Source organism: Mycotypha africana (genome assembly GCF_025528875.1).
Source record: "Mycotypha africana strain NRRL 2978 chromosome Unknown BDF20scaffold_2, whole genome shotgun sequence".
NCBI lineage: Eukaryota > Fungi > Mucoromycota > Mucoromycetes > Mucorales > Mycotyphaceae > Mycotypha > Mycotypha africana.
Genome location: NW_026515726.1, coordinates 1753504 through 1772047, shown reverse-complemented (window position 1 = coordinate 1772047; position 18544 = coordinate 1753504). Strand labels below are relative to the sequence as shown.

At 38.7% G+C, this 18544-nt stretch overlaps 6 protein-coding genes and 1 non-coding gene across 7 annotated transcripts; 5 read left to right on the top strand and 2 right to left on the bottom strand.

Annotated features, from left to right (window-relative positions):
- Positions 1 to 33: 33 nt before the first annotated feature.
- On the top strand, positions 34 to 107 carry BDF20DRAFT_t34. The gene has a single exon. It is a non-coding gene; the product is annotated as a tRNA-Val (tRNA).
- A 2531-nt stretch (positions 108 to 2638) lies between these two features.
- Positions 2639 to 6120, bottom strand: BDF20DRAFT_910460 (uncharacterized protein; the record flags this gene model as incomplete). The annotated part of the gene is made up of 9 exons (XM_053083709.1): positions 2639 to 2772; positions 2859 to 2997; positions 3097 to 3558; positions 3639 to 4745; positions 4826 to 5137; positions 5241 to 5333; positions 5410 to 5548; positions 5635 to 5898; positions 5963 to 6120. The coding sequence occupies 9 exons, from the start codon at positions 6118 to 6120 to the stop codon at positions 2639 to 2641; spliced, it is 2808 nt and encodes a 935-aa protein (XP_052939287.1).
- A 1374-nt stretch (positions 6121 to 7494) lies between these two features.
- BDF20DRAFT_832804 (uncharacterized protein) lies at positions 7495 to 8619 on the top strand (the record flags this gene model as incomplete). The annotated part of the gene is made up of 1 exon (XM_053078573.1): positions 7495 to 8619. One exon carries the CDS (start codon positions 7495 to 7497, stop codon positions 8617 to 8619), a length of 1125 nt encoding a protein of 374 aa, XP_052939286.1.
- A 702-nt stretch (positions 8620 to 9321) lies between these two features.
- On the top strand, positions 9322 to 11845 carry BDF20DRAFT_295627 (uncharacterized protein). Its single transcript, XM_053075129.1, has 3 exons — positions 9322 to 9988; positions 10066 to 10177; positions 10254 to 11845. The coding sequence occupies exons 1-3, from the start codon at positions 9633 to 9635 to the stop codon at positions 11457 to 11459; spliced, it is 1674 nt and encodes a 557-aa protein (XP_052939285.1). The 5' UTR covers positions 9322 to 9632; the 3' UTR covers positions 11460 to 11845.
- Positions 11846 to 12231: 386 nt separating this feature from the next.
- BDF20DRAFT_832802 (uncharacterized protein) lies at positions 12232 to 13080 on the top strand (the record flags this gene model as incomplete). The annotated part of the gene is made up of 1 exon (XM_053078572.1): positions 12232 to 13080. The coding sequence occupies one exon, from the start codon at positions 12232 to 12234 to the stop codon at positions 13078 to 13080; it is 849 nt and encodes a 282-aa protein (XP_052939284.1).
- A 1276-nt stretch (positions 13081 to 14356) lies between these two features.
- Positions 14357 to 17219, top strand: BDF20DRAFT_852838 (uncharacterized protein). The gene is made up of 4 exons (XM_053080106.1): positions 14357 to 14803; positions 14872 to 14999; positions 15173 to 15345; positions 15455 to 17219. The coding sequence occupies exons 1-4, from the start codon at positions 14429 to 14431 to the stop codon at positions 17050 to 17052; spliced, it is 2274 nt and encodes a 757-aa protein (XP_052939283.1). The 5' UTR covers positions 14357 to 14428; the 3' UTR covers positions 17053 to 17219.
- BDF20DRAFT_852831 (Arv1-like family-domain-containing protein) lies at positions 17076 to 18533 on the bottom strand. Its single transcript, XM_053080105.1, has 6 exons — positions 18439 to 18533; positions 18230 to 18364; positions 18084 to 18129; positions 17812 to 17995; positions 17580 to 17725; positions 17076 to 17500 (listed from the first exon to the last, which is right to left on the bottom strand). The coding sequence occupies exons 1-6, from the start codon at positions 18520 to 18522 to the stop codon at positions 17340 to 17342; spliced, it is 756 nt and encodes a 251-aa protein (XP_052939282.1). The 5' UTR covers positions 18523 to 18533; the 3' UTR covers positions 17076 to 17339.
- Positions 18534 to 18544: the final 11 nt, after the last annotated feature.

The following is an 18544-nucleotide window of genomic DNA, read 5'->3' as shown; positions in this document are numbered from 1 at the left end:
GTCATTTATTTTTAAGCTTATTAAAATATACCAGATTCCGTGGTGTAGTTGGTTATCACGCCTGTCTAACACACAGGCGGTCTCCGGTTCGAATCCGGACGGAATCATTTTTGCAATATAGAGCTTAGTAGTGCATGTAGCAGCCGACGTTAACGTTTTGCTAGTTAGTGTTGGCCTCTGTCATTTGTTACCCATTTACGTCCTTCAATTTGTCGTTGGTTGCCCTTCACAATGGTCTTCTTAGTCTTTTGTGTAGGGTCACTTTTACTTTCTGGTTATTTAAGGTGTTTTAAAATTGTTTGGCACATCCTGCTCAATCTGTAGATACCTCAGCGGCTGGCTTTACACTCTAGAATTGGTGGGAACTATTTTGAAAGGCTTTGGAAATGTCACTGTATACTGTAATTAACAAAAAAAGCTAACATGTGCTGCAATGTCTTTAATCTCCCGCTTATTATCAGTTTGAAGAGTGTTGGGAAGCACTCCCATACATTTCTGTTTTCATATTATCGTTGATTAACTCGTACCTAAATTCAAACAAAAACAAAAGTGTCATGCACAAAGCAAGGATAATACAACGGTTTAGAGAGGAGAGTTGCTGTGAAAGTACAGGACCGTTATCCCACCAAGACACAAGCTAAGTGCCTTGCGTCAAAATTCTTGCATCACTTGCGAACTAGACCACAGTTCTTCTTTTCTCGCATCTAAACACTTAACTATTCGAGGTCTTTTTTCACATCAAATAATAAATTGTCATTTGGAAGTAAACCAAAAAAAAAACCAAAAAAACCTTTAATCTGTATATACTCAGTCATATCTAATCTATTAGAAGGTAGCACGATACTTGTCGCCACAGGCTGATCGCTTACAGCTCAGATAAACACATAGTGGAAGAGGTAAAGACTAGTCAAAGCAGAACCATACGAAAGGTTGACAAATGGGTGAAAAAAAATATGACTTTATCACTGTAACCTAACACCAGCGCTTATAATTAATCGATGCTTTGCTGTTTTTCAACGAACATTACACTTTCCACTCCCCCACCCCACGTTGCTGGTTCATTTCGTTGAGATTATAACCCTAACGTTTTCGACATATCTTCCTCGCAGAAAACTATGTGAGACGAGGTCTTTGTTTTGTTTTAGTGGTTGTCACTTGGACAAGAAATAGCAGTACAACAGCTTGTTTACGGAATTATCGGAATGATCTTCATGTTTGACGTAGTTCTTACTGAGCGAAAGGTTATTTTCAGCTTTTGACAGTTACAATACGATCAATATATTCAGGGCATAAAATCGCATGAATTTTTTCTCGGATTTTGTCAGTGGACACTTTTGCTTTCAGTTGAAATAGCTGACAAAATTTACACATTGTCGAACTAGTTTCATAGTAATTGTAAAAGTGGAGACGTTTTACAGAAATATAGGCTCGTTAAAAGTAATGGATTACTGTATTTATTAAGGCATCTTGAAAAAGATAGTTGTGTTTTCAACAGTTGAGGATTTGCTTCGACAAGTAGTACCCTCTCAACACGTGCTTTGAATAGTATACTCTAATATTACAATATCCATTAAGATCCCAATAAGCCAAAATCAAATTGCTATACCTTGATATCTTATGTTCATATAATAACAGTATAATCCTAGTTGGAGAAGATAGAGAAATATTGTGATCTCAGTTGAGCTTTGAGACTTTAAAGCAATGAGAATTAGGTTACTGAGACCGTCAGATCGTTGGGTTCTGGAAATTCTAGACCCTTAAAGTTCTAGATCAATGTTTCCAAAGTCTAAACTGTCCGCGACTAATCTATTACTTCAACAAAAGAGTCCTGCAATTGCGTTCAAAAGATACTTGAACCTTTCGAGTAATCGTCCTTAAGGATGCATCTTAACCCTTATCATTTTTACTTTGAATGTCAAGATTGATTATCCGTAATTTTATTTAGTTCGCTGCACCACCAATAAATGCTGCCTATTTTACCGGTGCTTCGGATAGTTATAGGTTATTTTACTGTATATCTTTCCAATTAAATTGCGTTCAATTATTACAAACATCTAAACCGCATACACTAAAGGCTGAGCACTTACTAAATATACGCCGATATTGCATCTGTGGGGGATTCTTGAACCTCGTTTTCAATCCAGACGAGCTGCAGCTTAAAGACTCATTGTCCTGTGCTTTAATTGAAGAAAAAAGTCTCATAGCTCCTATGGCTCTTGATTATGTATACTGTAGTTTTTTCAAAAGATTCCCAACAATCTTAACGTGGTCTGCGTTGCTTTACTAAATGCACAATTTTTAAGTGAAAAATATGAAAAAACTATAGTATAGACTTCAAGCGACGACAAACTTAGGGGCCTCTCAAAGCAAACTATGTAAATTCAGAAAACAAGCTCAATGTCGTACGATTACATAGACAAAGATAATACTTCGATCTCGCATTATAACAGACGTTAAGAACTAAGGCAAGAACCTCACAAGGGAACTATGGTATTTTACTGTACGTACAGAGTTGTGAATATAGTAACTTCGGCCACTAGTAAGCCTTTCCTCTTGCTATACAATTTTAAAACTTACAGTATTTGGAGTGGCTCCATTTATCAGATATAATTACTTACGAAATGCTTGCAAAAGCTTTTTATTTCAATCCTCTTTTTATCTTTTTCACTTCCGAACAACCTTCAATCAACAAATGGTCTTTCCAACCTGCATCATTTGACGGCTCAATGATCATCAAACAAAGTGGGCAGTAAAACTTATCAGCATCGCAGACTATAGTGATAATTGTTCAATTGTTAATAAGGGAATGGAAATTATTTTAGCATTAGGCAGATATTGATGTTAGTACACTTATTTACCTGGACAATCATTTTTGTTCGCATGATGCTCCCAATTATCAATTGGGATCGCTTGCCAGCATCGAAGACACTCTTTCACCAAATGGCGTTTTTCGCAATCCAAAAGCATATGCTCTTTCAAAGTTGATATTTCTGTAATCTATTTTTTTTTTTTTTTTTTTTTGTTAAAAAAAGTTGTAAACGAAAGTGGCACGTTAGAATCAAGTCCTTCTATTTCCAGTTTTGTAATTGAGATTACCATTTGACATAATGTACAGTTAATGAGAGCCGGGCATTCGTTATAATAATGCTTAATTAGGGACTCCTCATTGAATTTAGGATTGATTTCTTCACAGAATATGCATAAATTACTGTTGTTGATATCTTGTTCGGCTTGCATTTGTTGAGGCTGTTCTGTTTGGACGACCTTTTTGTTTTTCTTTTCTTCTTTCAGAACAGCCGTACCTGTTTTCTTTCTTACAAGTGACTTTTTTGCCACTGTTGTTGTCGATGGCTTATTCGTTGATGCAACTGACGGTGTAGCCTTTTTGACTGTCGTTGTTTCTTTGCGTTTCGCAACTGCCAATCTCTTCACTCCTCCAGGCATAGTGAGAGACCGTAATTCCTCTAATACTTCTCTATCTTTTTTGCTCAACATCTCAATATTCTTTTCAGCGTTGCTGTTTCGATATGAAAATTCCTTTTCATATTTTTTGAGAACCTACAGTGAAGGGAACCAAAAAAGAAAAAGAAAACGTTATTACATATAGGATGCTCTTTTGTCATTACTCAAAAACATACCTCCGTCAAATTCGCTTTTGCAGAGTCGTCCAAAGTGTGAGCTACGGCTTCAGCTTTTACTTCGCTACAAACGATTACAATTAGGCTCAAAACTGCTTGCTTGACAACGTCATGCTCATGCCTAAGGTATGCCATGAAAAAATCCGTCAACGGTTTTAAAGGGACCATCTGTTTATGCAGTTGCAAGCCTTTTTTGCTACTTTGTGCTCCGTCGTTTTTGTTTGTACCAATCATAGTAGTTTTGTCAAAAGGTGTAGATACACCTAATGCCATAACTATTGATTTGACTAATTCTACACGTAGTTTAGCTTCTCTATAAGAATGTACGATACGATTCGGTTTTTTAATGACTTTCGCTAGGTAGTCAGGATGAAAACGGACAAACGTGATCACGAAATCTGCGATCATCTGTCGAATTATTGAATTGCTATTGATATCGCTCGTTGCTGATACAGTAGAGGTATAACGATTCAAAAGACTCATGAATGCTCGGGATGTGACTTGATCACTTAAAGTCGATCGTTGCTGCTTTTTCTGCTGCAATAATTGTTGCCAAATCCTTAAAGTCAGTGTAATTACGGATTCCCTTGAGTCTAAAATGGCTTCTTTGATTAACATATAAGTAGCATCAATAAAGTCATCGTTATCTTTTTCTTTGCTGATGAAGTTGTCGTTGTTTAATAAAGCTTCTATAACGGACAGGCCTTGAAGTCGGGTACTAGCCTTGAAGCTCAATATGCAGGATACAAGGTCCTCACCAAATACTTTGATGGGTAGGGTGTAAGTGGCGCGGTCCTCCTCCCCGATACGCTCCACTATATCTGCGGGTAGTATGCAATCATCGCCAGAACATGGCATCAAATCATTGATATAAGAGCTCTGTTGCTGTTGCTTGTTTAATAGTGTTGCTGTTTCAGATTCGCATACCATACCAGTATTGTCGACTATTGCCAAGGAAGATGCAGACAGCAATAGATCATTTTGATCAGCAGCATCTTTTGGCTTAGCAATTGCTACATTGTGCACAACTTGTCCTTCTTCCGTTATATGAATATTAGCAGACGCTAACATTCCTTCAAAACTTTGCTTCATTACTTTTATATCGTCCTAAAAAAAGAAACAAGCACTGTTTGAACACTTCTTCAATTTTATCATTGTGAAGATAGCAATTAAAAGATATTACTAACCTTGATTTTTTCTGCCTCATCATAATCCTTTGTTTCCACAGCGTGTCGTTTTCCTATTTCTAAATCAGACAGAATTCTTCTGAGAGTTTCTAACTTATCGTTCAGCTCTTTGTAAAGCTTTGCTTCCTGATAGCACTCTCCTTTCACAGCTTCCTCTTCTGCAATTGATAAAGCTGTATACCAGTGCTGGAACTCTCTTTCAATATTGCTGCACGTATGCATATTGCGAGCATTACATTGGCTTTGACTACTGGAGATACTGGTACGTCGAGTAGAAGAGCTGAGGATGCTATTGTTATCCATAAGATTTGGCTAATGCAATAAATTGGCATAAATATAACCAAAAAATCATAAAGAAGAGCTACCTCGGCAATTGAACGCATACACCAGAATTTCCACAATGTATAATATTTACCTGTGTAGTATTGGAATTCTCTGCTGCTACCATTTCCTGTTGCAGCTCTTGAGCAATCGAGGTCCCAATAATATCTAAATTGAGCATTCCAACCTAAATGCATGTATACATGTCAATATCACAATATAAATCCTCTTCGAAAAGGATGCTCCTCTTTTACTATTATTACCTGATTGTACGTATTCAAGCTATTTTTATGAGAATTTCGTATCACCAAACGGATATATTCCGCTTTCATATTGATTTTAATCGTCTTAAGCTCTCTTGCACGAAATTGAGCCTTGGCATTGTTATCAAAGTAAATATGCCTGCCGAAAGAACGCGAAAAAAGAATTAGACAACAAAGAGCATTCATAAAATTAGAGTGAATGACGAATATTGTATATATTCCTACCCTAGTCTTGTAAATTCAATTACCATATTATCAACATCCTCTTCATCATCATTCTCATCACTAATATGGTTACTTTCTGTTGTCAAGCCAATAGAATTACCATTGGTTTGCTGCAGTAATAGATCATGCCCGTCTTTTAACAGACCAATGTAAATATCAACCTTGGTTGCGATTTTAAATTGATGAGACAATATTTGAATTTTAGAAACGAAAGAGACTCCCGAAAGAATCTGAATTATTAGATCCTGAGGATATTCAGGGAACCTATGACATAAAGTGCTTTGGTTATTTGTGTTTTAAAATATAACAACATGAATGAAAATTTTACCGTGCTGTTTGCCAGCCTACAAGTTTGGTCGGCGCACTATTCGAAGTAGCCAACATTGAGGAAGTGTTGCTGCTTCCCTTTGATAACTGATCGGGCCCAAAATTGTCATCCCAACTGGAGCAATGGAGAATTTCGTAAGGAAGTAATTGCTCTCCCATCCTTTAGTAATGAAAAGAAGAGAATGCGGGAAAAGTTGATTAGTGTAAAAAGTGGGACACTGGATTTGCTACGCTGTTTGAAGGACAAGAAGCTAACTATTAAGGTTATAAGTACACAGCAGCAATAATATGTATAAGTTAGTCATTAGAAAGGTTCTCTGCAAACGCCCCAGTGCCCCTAATTCTTCTTTAAAGAGTCTCCGGGAAAGTGAATACTTTCAGTAACCAACATTTGATTGGCTAGTTTAACTCAGGCACCAGACAGAATAGGACTTAAAAAAGAAATTGAGTGTATCACCAAGAAAGCGAGCCACGTCTTTTAGTCGTATGGGAACATATGCAACTTTGAAAGAGCAAAAGACGTATTATTCTGTAGTTATACCCTAACTTTTAAACAAAATGTGGTAGAATTTCTTCAATTCTTGTCCGAAACTACATATCAAGAAATAAGGAGACAGAAGAGAAACAGGTCATTCAGCAGTTGGACGAAATGTCATCGATAGGCTTTCTTACTTATCTCCTTTGTATAATGGTAAACCATAAAAGAAGCGCAGCATTCCTTTTAAAGCTGAGAAAATGAATTCAATTCAATAAAAAAAAGGATAATAGACGGTAACAATCTATATAACCTTTACACTTTTAAGGTAACGATAAATCACCATAGTCCATAAGATTCAGTCATAACTAGCGATACGTCGGCCTATGCAATAGCATAGACCGCTGTCAATGTTACTACACTGCTATAGCCGCTGATCAATCTTCTGGGAATAAACATAATTATCGAACGCTAATTCTTTGATCCGCCAAATAGTGCCGTTGCTGCGTCAAGACCTAAAACCGCCAAAACCTTATCAAATAAGCTTTAGTTTGCATTCTGAATGATGCCATGTGTACTATTACTGTGTGTAATTTCCTTTTTATCATGTTGAGAAACACAGAAAAGTAAGGGATATTCGGGAATTCTTTCATAATTTTTAACGAAACAAAATGCGCGCAACGTAGAAAGTTTGCTTTGGTTGGAGTCGCGAAAATAATCTTCCTTCTACTAATAACAGTAATGGGAATTGCAGTGATGTATTAGCTAACTCAAGTGTAATAATAAGGTTATCAATTACATAAATTAAAAAGAATTAACATTACTACCTGCCAATAAAGAGTAACGAAGCATGTATTTCAAGGCATACACAAAATAAATACAAAATGGATACATCCCCCTTCTCCCTTTCTCTTCCAAGAAGAACAATAAGAACGAAATTTATTAAATTATTCTGTATCAATGCTATATATTTTAGTGTTGTGTAACTGCTTCTCTTTCTTTCCTTTTATCTTCTTTAACGTTGTTCCTTACTGATAGAACCATACATCATATTTAAAATGACATCAATTGTAGCAGCTTACAGTCCTATTGACCAAGCAGACGCATTAGCGAAAAAGCCCAAGCCGTTATTGAAATTATTTCGCAAAAATAAACCTGAGCCTTTGATCCACCCTCAGCAATATCATCAGTTAGGGTCTGGTTCATCTGCAGTCATTCCTGCAAATTCTATGCTGAACGATACGCATTTTAACCCTTATTCACATTCAACGCATGCGAGTATTGTGCCTCTCCCTCTTAACACAACGGCACCCAATAATACACATCACATCCTCAGAAAGGCGCCATTACCGCCACAACATTATTACCCTAGCTCTAATAATGAACAACCACGGCTAGCGAAACGGCAAGTGAATCAGCATGGAAAGAGCAGTAGCAGGAGTGCTAATCGGGGTAGATCAAAATCAGTAAATCGTGATCCAAATTGTTCAACAACGCGGCTACTGGAAGAGAGAGAACAAGCACTGAATAAATTATGTGGCAATTCACCCTTGACTTCATTGACCGATTCTTTACCATTACTTTCACCCTCTTATAGCAGTAGTAGCAGCGGCAGCAGTAAAAGCAAACCATTCAAACCTGCATTTTCAGCTTCTGCTTCAACGAATCAGCGAAATGCCCAAGTACCGTCTGTACCACGCTTAGGCATGAGCAGCAATAACAATGGCCACAGTAACGGGATACGAAAATTCGCTTCTGCACATGATTTAAGGAAAGCCACCAGACTTCAACAAGATGAATTACGAAGAAGAGCGCAAGAAGAGCCGTTGCCTTCAATTTCTCACAAGTTCAATATATCATCAGAAAAGGCACGGCTCGAACGAACGTCCGCGAAGAAATTCAAAAAGAATAACGGAGGCACATATAACGACGATAATATTCCAATAGGCTTTTTAAAACCATCATCTGCCAGTCAAGAATCAACACCATCGTCGCCTTTTAATGGCATTCTTAATAAAGAAAAAGAAGTAGGCTTAGATGACCGCGATTTTCATAAGGCTGTTGCTGATAAATACAAAGAAAAAGTGAAGGAGCAATTGCAAACTCGACATATAGAGAATGATGATGATGACATACCTATATCATTTCTTACTTTAAAGCATAGTATCAGTATCAACAACTAAAGTAGGAGCATACTTGGTATTGCCATTACTAGACTTTTTTTTTTGTCACCATAATCTAAATATGCTGAATAAACCAGAAACTGTATAATTTCACTCTACTTGAACAAAACTGTATCTCTTGACCATATCTCTTTACTGTAAAATCATCACTATCAAAGCATTACAAATATACTAAAATAAACACAGCATATAAGGAGTTTCTCACTGATTCAACTAATTTCCAGTCAAGCCCATAACGCGAAATTATTCGTCTTTCAGCCATCAAATCAATTATATTTCCAAATACGTTGAAGTACTTTTGATCAGCACGAAAATATCAACATACTAATTCGTCAGATCAACTATTTCTTTCTCTAAATTTGTAATTCGCTCAACTAATTGCTATCGTGGTATAGCCATTGCGGCGAATGGTTACCATCACTGCAGGCTGTCTTTAACCTTGTATGACATGCTGCTGCTTTGAAAGACATAAAGACGATAGGAAGAAGCTATGCCATTTTTAATTGCTCTATCTGGAGAATGGTGTATATTCTGTAGCGGTCGGGCATCTTGATCGGCCAGTTAGAACAAGTGAGCGTTAAGTATCGTGACAGTCTATAATATTGCTGCCAGTTCAGTCAAGATATATTGCGCCGAAAGACGCTTCCTGACTGTTCCTCGTCCTTCTCTATATTCTTTTTGGTGCTGTTGAAAGGAAAATTGTAATGTTTCAAAATGATTGCCCTTCCCCGTGTATAAAGGCTATCGAGGTAAATTTCTTGGCAAAGTACAGACTTTATCTATTAATACTCCTCAAAAGCCATGATAGTGTCATCCCGCAAAAGTTATAAGCGGATTTTGCCATTTTAGTAAATCACACTACTGTAGCTCAACGCATGAGTCCCTCTCAACAAAATACAGTTGCTAAATAAGATATAATCTACTCACGTAGCTGGCTCGAAAAAGAAAAGCTGAGGGCAGTGTGCTTTTCACAGGAGTTCGAAAAATAAAAAAGATTTCAAAGTAAAAAATGCATGAATTGTTGGGATTCTTATTTTCCAAATAGTATGTCAACGCACAAAGGACCGCCTGTGGCTTTAATCTCCCCCACGGTTACAAAGGGTGATCATCCCTATGCGATACTTAAGGTGAAACATAGTATAGATACTGATGCTGCTGACGGAAATGACAAAGACGTTGGAAATCCTACTTCTCATTCGACGCAAAAGAACCCAAGTTCGGCTGATGCTGTTACTGCGCTGACAATATTTGGAGATCAACCAAAGACTATCTTATGTACTTACAGCATCCCATCTCACTTGGCCATTTCTGAATTTCTCGAGTTTGTAGCAGCTGTGGATCCGTTTGTGAGCCATTACAGAGTCATGCGGTATATCGAAGTGTAAGAAAGGACAGCAGAAGAGGACAATAACCAGTTTGCAATTCCACTTATCCAGTTTTTCTTAGTTGTGATAATACTAGGCCCGATTTCTATATGATTTTGATGAAATTTCGCGATCCTTATTCAGCAGACAACTATTTCAAACAATATAACAACCGACTCTTTAGCTCAATGGAGGTAAAATGATCAGCGTTGTTATACTGATATTTCTCGGTCAACGGTACCTCTTTCTTAACTCAATTTGCAATGTTAGCCCGAAAAATGCCAGATAGTCTACATCGAAACCATAGAGATTGATTCTATCATTATACCCTCTTATTCTTTTGCTCTACTCGAGGAACAGCAAACAGCTTCGAATACCAAGAAAAAACAAACATACGATGAATGCAATTGTCCAGTCTGTTTAGAGCCTATGGACGAGAAAACCACCAGTTTATTAACCATTCTATGCCAACATACGTTTCATTGCCACTGTTTGTCCAAGTGGAATGATGGAAGTTGTCCTGTCTGCCGATATTCCTATAACAATAACGGCAAAGCTTCTATTGTGTTGATGAATCACAGTATTGATACAGCAACTGCAGCATTAGACAAATTACCAACGCAACTAGCCCAGCAACAACGACCCCCTTTACCGCTCTTATCAGCCACACAAACTACAGCCAACGTATGCTCAATATGCAATACATCGCAGCACTTGTGGATCTGTTTAATCTGTGGGTATATTGGCTGTGGAAGATATGAAAATGCGCACGCTTATGAGCATTATCAGCAGACGAAGCATATTTACTCCTTGGAAATCGAAACACAACGCGTCTGGGACTACGCAGGTGATGGTTACGTACACCGGTTAATCCAAAATGCCGTAGATGGAAAATTAGTGGAGGTTCCAGCTGACGGAGAGAATGGTTGCCAAGTTTCTGACAATGAGAAATTAGAGGCGTTGTCTATTGAGTACAGTTATTTATTGACATCACAGCTTGATTCTCAACGTATGTATTATGAAACGCAAATAGACGATTTTGAGACTAAAATAGCAGATATGGAAAGCCTGCTTTCTTCATTGTCTACAGAAAGTGACATGCTCGTAAAGGAAAATCGGGTACTTGAAACGGGTATCGTCGAGATGGAGAAGCAGTCGGAAACTATGACTCGACAGATAGACGTTGAAGAAAACGACGTTGAAGCATGGAAACAAAAGTATGATGCGGCTAAAGAAAAGTTAGACTTGGAGAAAGAAAAAACAAACACACTTGTTGCCAAAAATGACGAAGCATTAAGGTTGCTTACAGAACAAGATAGTATGATTGACAATTTAAAAGAGCAAATAAGAGATATGACCTTCTTTTTAGAGGCAAGACAGAAAGTACAAGATGATCCTAATTTGGAAGGCGGAAGTGTGGAAGTAGCGCCGCGCCCAAAACAAAGCAGAAAGAAGAAAGGCAAAAAGCGTTCATAACAAACAGGGAGCACAACTCATATACCCGTATTTATAACATATATTCTCAGAGAATTTGACGTTTTGCTCAGTATGAGCGCTAAAAATTCAAAACATGGTTGCTCATTAAATTGAAGTAATGCTGTACGCCGTCAGACTCAGAGCTTCTATTAAATACTTGCACGTCATAACATTTCAAAAGGCTTCAGGCGTATCCATTCCTTTTTTTCACGTTCTAGAACAGAACTGAACGCACGGACCCTTTTGGCCGTTATATGTGTACCTTTTTTTTTTTAAAATGGCTCAAGTATAGGATACATTTCATAGAGCTACAGAAATTGTATGGTGGCATCTTGTTGGAATTGAAATCACGCAGTTTTGAAAGCAGCACATGCATGGTGAAAGGCATTGATGTCGTCGTCTTTGTCAATTGAACACATTATTTGGGCAAAGAAATCTTAAAGAACAGGCATCCACCCGTTACAAAGCAGGAGTGATCATGGTAAAAGTATTTTGAAATCCCATGATCCCTGCACTCAGTCTGTCTAGTTTTTGTTTCTTGTCCCATCCAAAAAAGATATTTTGAAATTCCAAAATCTGATTCAGGTTCATCCAAAATAGTTAACATTGTTACAGTCCCCGGCATTAGCTCAGTTGGTAGAGCGGAAGACTGTAGTTAAATTGTAATAAACACATGTTAATCGCGTGAATTGTTTTTCCAATTAAATTACGCCCTCAAGTGTCATGTCAACTGCCTTTCACAATTCCAATAGTTCATTCGTTCATAGTAAGAATGTCAACAGCGACAAGTTCGACCTTTAAACCAGCAACTTTTACATTACCCCATATTTACACACCACTACCTACCAGCTCGACCAGTGACAGTCGCAACACTGAACCACCAGATGGTGTAACCTTGAAGCTATTCCCAACCACGACCACTGCTGAGCAAACAGCTACTGTTTCCACAGACAATAGTAACACTGCTGTTAACACCAACAATAACGATAATGCAGACTTGCCTAAACATTTTTCAAAACTGACATCGCGAGCACCCAATGAAATCACACGAACAACCCTCATGCCATGGACAACGTCTTCTTCGCAGATCACGGCATCAGCATCGGCATCTGTACGTCATTTCAGTAAGAACGATCATCGACTCGATGGTGGACACATAGCAGGTGCTGTCATTGGTAGTGTAGTGGGCGCTCTCTTGATAGGCTATATTTTCTATGTTCTCTGTTGGAGTCGACAAAAGACACTGCGAAGAGCAAGGGAGGAAAGACGCGCGAGACAGCCCTGGGAGAAAATGGAAAATGCTCAACAAAAGAGCCGTATGATGTCTATGCGCGTGCCTCGTTCACAACCGCAATATAGTCACAATAGAGTTGATTCGGCTGCTTTACACGATTCCGAGGAAGATGACAAGTCTTCTTATGATAGTCCGAAAAGGCTGTCACCAGCAATGAAGTTTGAAGCAGTAGATGTCCAAAACCCATACTATCAGCAGCAATTTTTTACTGATCCACGTGATTCATTCGCGCCCCAGCCGTTTTTCCCAACTACACCACAGCCTTTCGCGCCAGGAACGTGGAACAATAATTACGCTTATAGTAATTCCTCAGGAAGATTGTATTAAGTAGAACCAAGCAAAAAGCGAACTACGGTTACAGATATAAAGCACCAGCAGACTATTCGTTGTTTGTAAAATAGAAACTGCCTTCGACATCTGCTCATCATTTCGTATACCCCCTCACATTTAAATTGTAATGCTAACATTTGTTGTTTGACTTTTCTCATTCTTATATTTATGGCATATTCTATCCCAATATTAAAACTTCAACGAGCTTAGTAGATTGGCTAGCTTAATGATATGTATGTACTTTTTTTGTGGAGATATAACAGTACTTTAATGTCTTATTTTTTCTTGGCGTTCCCTATTTCGCTCTTTCATAGAGAAACCAGTCGGGACTGTAAAGGTGTTGTAATGATGCCAATTTGAGAGAATGGGTCGAGTAGCGAGTGGGGTTAGTGGCATCAGTATGACTGAATGGATTGCTACCGCGTTTGACCCGCGGAAATTAATATAAAGGGATGATGCACTTCCATGGTTTTCGCCCCTCAATATCTTGATAAGCCCATGATGCGATTCATGCAAACTGAAGTTTCTCTTTAAAGGGTTTGATACTTTTAGCAGCCTGTTTTATTTTGCCCGTCTTGGAGCTTATTATTCATTTATTTTAAGGTGCAAAACGTGTTGTTAACAACACACATCCTTCGTATTCAAAGCTATCCAAATGGAGGAATAATATTGCTTCGTGGATTATGGTAGTGGTTTACTATTCAATACCATTCATGTTTTCCTTCCATTTTTGCTACGTACTACTACTTACAATTCACAGACGGACGCGATATGAAAGGCTTAAAGGATCGCTTGTCAGGCTTTATTTCTTAAACGTTTGTTTGAGCTGACTAAGCGAAATGGCTGATGAAAAGGGGTAAAATCTGCCTGCCCGATCAGGAATAAATGCGTATAGTGCCTGAAGTACTTCCATTGTGGACTAATAGATCTTCCGCAGAGGAAAAACCTTGCAAATGACTTTATCTGCTTGCTACTTTGACGATAACCGAATGATTAATAGATACGTCTCCCGTTAGCAAAGTATACCATATACGAGTTCATCCAAAGAAAAAAAAAAAAAAAAAAAAGAAAAAAGCTGTATCAAAGGTTGGTTTGTAGTATATTTCGGAAATGGTTAAATGGTTTGTATTTCTTTGATGTAGACAAATGTCAACTCTATTTACAAGCTTTATTATATAAGCCATGATAGGGGAATTTTTTACACGTAAAAGAAAAAATGAATCCCCGAAAAAATAAATAAAAAGAACAAAAAAAAAAAAAAAACGTGTGGAACGTTACTTTTTTATTATTATTCTTCTTCACTTTTAATTTAACTAAATCTGACATTTGGAGAATAGAACAAAAGATGTCTCAACAAGCACGTATTGATGTTATAAGTGGTGCCTATGGAAGAGCCAACCGTAAAATTGAATTTCCCAAGAATGCTTCCGGCAAACACGAATCTATGTCAGACATCTTTGGCACCAATGTCTTTAGTATCAAAAAGATGGCCAAGAGCCTTCCCAAGCCTGTATTTGAAAATTTCCGTCAACAATTAAAAGGTGGCCACACGTTAGACAAGGTGACAGCCGATGCTATTGCTCATGCTGCTAAAGTATGGGCTCTTGAGCATAATGCTACTCATTTCACTCATTGGTTTCAACCCTTAAATGATACTACTGCCGAAAAGCACGATTCCTTCTTATCATTGAAGACTACATTTGACAATGGACTTGCTGAAGTAAGTTTGCTCTTCTTCTTTACACGTTCAGCACAGCCGTGTTTTAATAAGAATGTCGTTATTTTCAGATATCCGCACTCGAGACCTTCTCTGGATCAGAATTATGTCAGTCAGAACCTGATGCTTCTTCCTTCCCTTCAGGTGGCATGCGTACAACTTTTGAAGCTCGTGGATATACAGTATGGGATACAAAGAGGTAAAAAAAATTTTTAATTTTTTTTTTTTTTTTTTTTTTTGAAAAACAAAAAAGGGATTAAAAAATTGATCAGCGGTTATATGTATATGAGTGTGTGTGTTGGAACAAGAAGAGATAGTGCATCGATAAATGAACAAAAACGCATATTTATCTTATTTCATCTTGAATCTTAGCCCTATGTTTATTCAAGACGGTCCTCATGGTACAAGAGTCCTTTATGTTCCTTCAGTATTTATTTCATACAACGGTGAGGCTCTTGACGAGAAAACTGTTCTCTTACGTTCATCATCGGTTATCTCCAAAGCTGCTTTAGATATTCTTAATCTTATTGAACCTGCCAGCGAAGGTAATGAGAAGGAAAAAAAAAAAAAAAAAAGGTCTTTTTCTCTTACCGATCAGCCATTGACGCAGACGCATTTATTGTTCTTCTATGATATGTCATGATGTGTCTATAGATCATCCTCGTGCTCAAAATATTTATACAACGCTTGGTACGGAACAAGAATATTTCTTGGTCGACAGAGGACTCTACGCTCTGCGACCCGATTTAAAGACGACAGGTCGTACTTTAATTGGCAGTCTTCCAGCTCGTCATCAACAGCTCGAAGATCACTACTTTGGTAAAATACCCACTCGTGTGTTGGCTGCCATGAGTGAAGTTGAATTGGAACTGGCCAAATTGGGTGTGCCGATCAAGACACGTCATAACGAAGTGGCTCCTTGTCAGTTCGAAGCTGCACCTATATTTGAAGAGGCGATGCTCGCCGTCGACCACAACCTCATTACCATGGATGTGATGCACCGCGTGGCCCACAAATACAAGCTGAAATGTCTTTTCCACGAAAAGCCATTCAAGGGCGTCAATGGTTCGGGTAAGCATTGTAACTGGAGTCTTTCGACGGATCGTGGCGAGAACTTATTGAGCCCTTCTTCGACACCCGAGACGAACTATCGCTTCTTGCTCTTCTTGGTCGCTGTGTTGAAAGGTGTGATGGACCATGGCGATCTCTTGCGTACCACAGCGGCTTCCTCCTCCAATGATCATCGTCTGGGCGCTCAAGAAGCTCCTCCTGCTATTATCTCTGTCTTCTTGGGCTCTGAATTGACAGAAGTCCTGGATGCGATTGAGGAGAACCGTGCTGTGGATAGAGCGGTGGCTGGTACAACGACAACACAAATGCGTGTGCAAGGCACTACCCTGGACTTGAAAGTGGCCACCTTGCCCAAGTTGAACCGTGATATGACCGATCGTAACCGTACTTCTCCTTTTGCTTTCACTGGCAACAAGTTTGAATTCCGTGCTGTGGGCTCCAAACAATCGCCTGCTTTCCCCGTCACGGTCCTCAATTCGGCTGTTGCTTCTGCTCTTTTGGAGATCAAGGAGGATCTTTTGAAGCAAATGGGCGACAAGGCCGTCGCCAGTGAAGAGGACATCCTGGCCGTCATCCGCAAATACATCACCCTGACCAAAAAGGTGCGTTTCGAAGGCGACAACTATGCTGAAGAATGGGTCAAGGAAGCAGAAAAGAGAGGTCTCCCCAACATTGTCAAGAGTCCCGAAGCATTCAAGCGTATCCTTGCACCCAACAATGCTGAGATGTTGACACGTTTGGGTGTCTTTACCCAGGCCGAGCTGGAATCTCGTTTCCATATTATGAATGAAAAGTATGCCAAGGAGATCATCATCGAGGCACAAACTTTGTGGGGCCTTTTAGTACAGCACGTTCTCCCTGCTGCTTTCAGTTATCGTCGTGAACTTTCCGAATCAGCGGCTGCTTTGAAACAGATTGGAGCGGAAGCCGCCCCTGAGATGAAATGGTTGGCTCAGTTGAGCCCACTGTGCAGTGATTTGGAGGATATTTCCGAGGAATTGGATCAGTTGTTGAACGAGCAAGCACCCATCGAAGATCCTGAAAAGGCGGCTGAACATGCTTGTTATAAGATCTCTCCTGCTATCGAGAAGGCGCGTGAATTGTGTGATAAAGTGGAGCGCCTTGTGGCTGATAAATACTGGCCATTACCCAAATATCACGAAATGTTTTCCACTCTTTAAAGGAGTGTTCCCTTGAAGGATCCCTCGTAGGATCCTAATGTAGTTCCTTTTTGCCTTACTCACTATGAAGCATACCATTACATTCTCTCTCTCTCTCTTTCTTTATTGTTTCTTTCTTTTTTTTTACTACTATTTTTTGCATGTTACATCTCTAGAATAAATCATCCACTTTATGCATTTCACTTCCAAGCCGAAATACCGCGCCTCTTCTTTTGTATCCAAAGAAGGAGCCCACTTTTTTGTCCGTTTTATTACTGCTGCCATCTTTTTCGCCAATCACACTATTTCTAAATATTGATCCAAATCGAGTTGGAGACATCAGTGAATGCTGTACTCGTGGTGGATGTTAATGAGGTGGTATAGAAAAACAGAAATTGTGATACGATTCGGCAAAATATGCCAAACAAGATGATACAGAGGGTTTGGAAGTAGGGTATATTTGAATAAACTAACAACGTGAAGAGTGCGTTGGGTTGAGTCCAAAAGGGTCCTCTTTTGTTGGGATGCGGTGCGATGCGTGTCCTTACCTGATAATGCTTCCGTATTGGATGCCAACACAAGGATACTCACAAGCCAAGAATATTCCAACTGCTTGTAATCCCAAATCACCATCAGTATCAGTAACATTTTACCAAAGCTGGATATAATTAACGCCATAGAAATATAATTATATCTAAACATCATCATTAATGGACGATACAGAAAGACATCCTCTCGTTTTCTTTTTTTTTTCTTTTTTTTTTTTTTTTCTATGTTTACCTTATCCTATGCTTCGTTTTGCGAAAATACCATCTTATGACCATATGGATGGTAAAATGAAAAACGATAAACTCCAAGATACATAGTGTAAGGATATACAGATATTGAAAATACAGTGGCTGGTGAAAAAAAGAGGAGGACGCTTCCATTGTATTGTATCGCTCCAATCGAAACCATTTAATGTCTGGTGTTCGCCATAGCACAGAAATGTCAGCCTTCAACAAAAAAGCGAGAAAAAACGACACAATGTTTTTTTTTTTTTTTCAACTCACAGACTTCAAACAAAATCAATAATATAGCAAAGCGAACGACATGAGGCTAACCAAAAATCAATGTCTCAGAAAACACCATCCGCTTTTTTATGATATCCTGCTTTTTTTTTTATTATTTCTCGATTTCTATTATTTCGTATGCAAACCTCCACTCCTTTTTGTTCTGTGATTCGGTTAAAGAGTAAATGTCGGTACACTTGTGGTTTGTGAAGCAGCATGTCGATAAAGATGATGACAAAGTCGTGTTCAATGTACTTGTCTGCAAACTGGTTACAATTATCCTATGCGCGGAAGGGATAGGTTGAATGATGAGCAGAAGAACGAAAGGCAAAGAATGATGCAGTCCATTGCTTACACAAGTGGTTAACCGAATATTGTCTTTACTGTACTGTGTGTAGAGATTGGCTACTGACGCACCGCATTCTACACAAGTACTCATTAGGTTGGGGAAAAGAGCAAAA